Source organism: Abramis brama (genome assembly GCF_963993115.1).
Source record: "Abramis brama genome assembly, chromosome: 17".
Lineage (NCBI taxonomy): Eukaryota > Metazoa > Chordata > Actinopteri > Cypriniformes > Leuciscidae > Abramis > Abramis brama.
Genome location: NC_139979.1, coordinates 25,085,792 through 25,089,766, shown reverse-complemented (window position 1 = coordinate 25,089,766; position 3,975 = coordinate 25,085,792). Strand labels below are relative to the sequence as shown.

The 3,975-nt window shown below is 40.1% G+C and overlaps 1 protein-coding gene across 1 annotated transcript; it reads left to right on the top strand.

Annotated features, from left to right (window-relative positions):
• The first annotated feature begins 740 nt into the window (after positions 1-740).
• On the top strand, positions 741-2,422 carry ccka (cholecystokinin a). The gene is made up of 3 exons (XM_084090128.1): positions 741-825; positions 1,589-1,831; positions 1,991-2,422. The coding sequence occupies exons 2-3, from the start codon at positions 1,591-1,593 to the stop codon at positions 2,119-2,121; spliced, it is 372 nt and encodes a 123-aa protein (XP_083946254.1). The 5' UTR covers positions 741-825; positions 1,589-1,590; the 3' UTR covers positions 2,122-2,422.
• The last annotated feature ends 1,553 nt before the right edge of the window (positions 2,423-3,975 follow it).

Here is a 3,975-nt window from a genome sequence, read left to right as displayed (position 1 = left end):
GATCAGCAGAAGCGACGTGAACAGTCTCTGGATCAGCAGAAGCGACGTGAAGAAGCTCAGGTTCAGGAACAGGCTCAGAGTCAGGAACAGATGCGGTCTCAGGAACAGACAGAGGCTCAGGAAGCGTGGCGGCGGCCATCCTTGGAACCAAAATCAGGCGTGGCCGCCTTCTTGGCTGGAGATTCTCAGACAACGTGGTGGCGGCCATCCTGGGAACCAGAATCAGACGTGGCCGCCATCTTGGCTGGAGACTCCCCAAAGCTGCTGCTGGATCCATTAAGTGGTGGGTTCTTCTGTAACGCTGCTGGCTGAATGATAGGAGGAAGCAGGATCCACATGCAGCAAACTTTATTTAATAAACCAAAACCTAGACAAACTCAGACTCGGGAAACAGGACACAGGAACCAAACAGCCAACATACACAAACAAGAACCCACAAACACTGAAACAAGATACAGGGTTTAAATACAGAGACTAACAAGCTAAACAAGATAACAAGGGGGCGTGGTTAATCTGAAACACCTGGGGAGACTAATAAACAAGAAAGACTACAAAGGACTACAAAACATGGCACAGAACAGGAAATAACAAAAATGCACACCAGACAAGGGAAACACAGGACAGGAATCATGACACATATACACAGACACTGGGATTGCGCCTGTCACTACGTGGGTCAAACAGAGCCAGCCCACTCAGAGCGCTATTTAAGGGCCTCTCTTGCACAGTGCAGCGAAGTTGTGCAAGCACACTTGTTCTGCAGTCAGCGTGTGTTCTCCATCTCTCTCTCTCTCCTCCTCCTCTCTGCCAGAGTTTCACCTGAAGGTACGATCTCAGTTTTTTTCTTAGTTTTGAATGTAATGTGTTGCATGCTTACACCGGCTGTTGCATTTATCGTGTGAAATCATTTCTTTTTTTTAATACGTCATCGTGTGAAATATATTGTGAAATATTTCAAATGTGTGCTCGTGTGGCATGTCCTAAAATTTTGACATTTAATTTGTAGATTTTAATGAAAACCAAGAAGATGTGAAGTGAGTGAATGAGATTCACTAGTGATGCAGTTTCTATCTTGTTATAATAATTGAGAAATTGGATCCATTTAAAATTCCTATTGCTGTTGCTGATGCTTCTTGGCTTGAATCCAGTTAGGTTAATTTTTAATTTAAGAAGTCTGAACCACTTCATTGTTTGACAATGATGAATGAAAAAAAAAAAAGTGGTTAATTAAAATTGTGGATCCCAGAAAGCAAATAAGACAGACATCTTGGGGAAATGGGTTTTATTTGAACCACGTGTACTAAACAGAAAAACAAAGAGTTTAGCTCTACCCCGATTACAAACTGCATTTAGTCCATCTATCAGATGTTTAATACAAATGTATTTACTTTTGTTTGGTCCATAAATGTGTTGGATTTAGTATTTTGGGGTTGAGGCAGGAATTTTATTTTAGCAATCATTATTAATTATTTTAGTGGTGGATTTTAATGTTTGATTTTTTGATCATTTAAAAAGCCTTAACATAAAAATGTATGTAATAGATTTAAAAAGCAATATCAAAGCTCTAACATGTGCGTGTGTGTTTCAGCTATGAACACTGGAATCTGTGTGTGCGTGCTGCTGGCTGCCCTCTCCACCAGCAGTTGCCTTTCTCTCCCGACACATTCAGAAGATGGACTTCAGTCTGATCTGGGGACCATAGCGAAACACACACGCCACACCCGTGCAGCGCCGTCCAGTGGACAACTGAGCCTTCTGTCGAAACAAGAGGATGATGAAGAACCCCGCAGAAGCTTGACTGAACTACTGGCCAGAATCATCTCCACCAAAGGTGGAGTTCCTCATTCAAATGGCTTTATTTTATATTTATAGAACTTTTTTTTTATCAATCTGGCTTCCTGCATATTATGTTATACTGTATAAACAATGATCGTGCGAACCCACACGCATAAAGTATAGTCATTCATATTGTCCTTGTCCTTCCATGCAGGCACATACCGCAGAAGTCCCTCTCCGAATAGCAGGACCATGGGCTCCACTCACAGAATAAAGGACAGAGATTACCTGGGATGGATGGATTTTGGCCGACGGAGCGCAGAAGAGTACGAATACTCCTCATAAGACCCATTCAACCACTGACATGAATCAACCTGATTAGCCAGTCATCTGTACAGAGTCACTCATTTTAATGTCAATCAATCACAGTCTGAGCTTGGTCCTGATGTAAATTTGTTTGTACAATGGAGATGATGCAATATATCAATACGCGTGTCCATCTATATCCATTTATTTTGCAGAAAAAAAACAGCGAGAATGTAGTCTCTACTGCTTTTATTCTCATAACTCGTGTATATATGATTTTGTCCTCAGACATATCACAGATGTCTATGAATAAATCATTGCCTTAACTCACTCATCCGAACTCTCACGGCTCTTGTAATTTATTGTGTGGTGTAAACAATTAAAATGCAGATTTTTATTTTTTTGAGGCAGAGAAATTGCATTAAAAATGCATTTTTGGAATATTAAACAACAGCAACATAAAAATACAGAAAAACAACAAGAAAAATGTTGGGTAAAGAAAAACTAAATCAGCAGCGGAGGCCATCTGTCCATTAAAATGTTTCTTGATCCAGTAAAGAAACAGTGTATCACTACATCCATATTAGCTTTTGTTAGTATTTAGCTTTGAATCACCATCTCAGCTGAATCCATCACAGCTCAGTGAAGCCATTTGTGTGGTGTTGAGGGACCAAGCTAACGGATTACTGTTAATGATCTTATTATGAAAGCTTTCTCTTATTTGAAAGCTGAATGGCTATTGCATTACAGCACTAGTGCCACGAGTAACCTTCAAATCCAATTCTCTTCCCATTGCTCGAGGGACAGATTAGAGTTCAGGCAATAATACCCGATTCGGCTGTAGAAGAGAACAGGGTGAGAAACGGAGAGAGAAACACATGCAAGATGGGGAGACAACGCTCCATGGTTTATTGCGCAAAACACTTGAGTTAGCACATAATGGATGAATCGCAGCCTGATGATTGCGAGCAAATGAAGAGCTACACCAAACAAAAAGAGCCATTATGCCACAGGTGTGCCTTAGTGAAAGAGATTTCATTCTGTTAGACAATATAAAGTGAACCAATAAATGCTCGCTTACACACACAGTGCCAAACATGAAAAGGTTTGCAACCAGGGCAATTAAATGTGTTCTGGCAATGCAGATACATTGTCTGAGCCAACTAGCCAATTCTCTTATTTTCCCCTCGCTCATACATAGACATTTGCATCTTTGTAGTCTTTTCACTGACTCAACTAGTATCTAGCTGACTGATACTAAAGAGTTTGGCTTTGCCTTATTGATCACAGGTAAGGTAACCTGAAAATGATCTTGGTGAATAAAACAAGGCCTACAGAACAGTATATGCTTAGCAATTAGACTGGCACTGAAATGGCACTTACTGTATCTACTATGTCTTGTCCATCATCTTCAAATTTCCTTTATAATATAACAGCATATTAGATATACAGTGAGGAAAATAAGTATTTGAACACCCTGCTATTTTGCAAGTTCTCCCACTTAGAAATCATGGAGGGGTCTGAAATTGTCATCGTAGGTGCATGTCCACTGTGAGAGACATAATCTAAAAAAAAAAAAATCCAGAAATCACAATGTATGATTTTTTAACTATTTATTTGTATGATACAGCTGCAAATAAGTATTTGAACACCTGTCTATCAGCTAGAATTCTGACCCTCAAAGACCTGTTAATCTGCCTTTAAAATGTCCACCTCCACTCCATTTATTATCCTAAATTAGATGCACCTGTTTGAGGTCGTTAGCTACATAAAGATACCTGTCCACCCCATACAATCAGTAAGAATCCAACTACTAACATGGCCAAGACCAAAGAGCTGTCCAAAGACACTAGAGACAAAATTGTACACCTCCACAAGGCTGGAAAGGGCTAC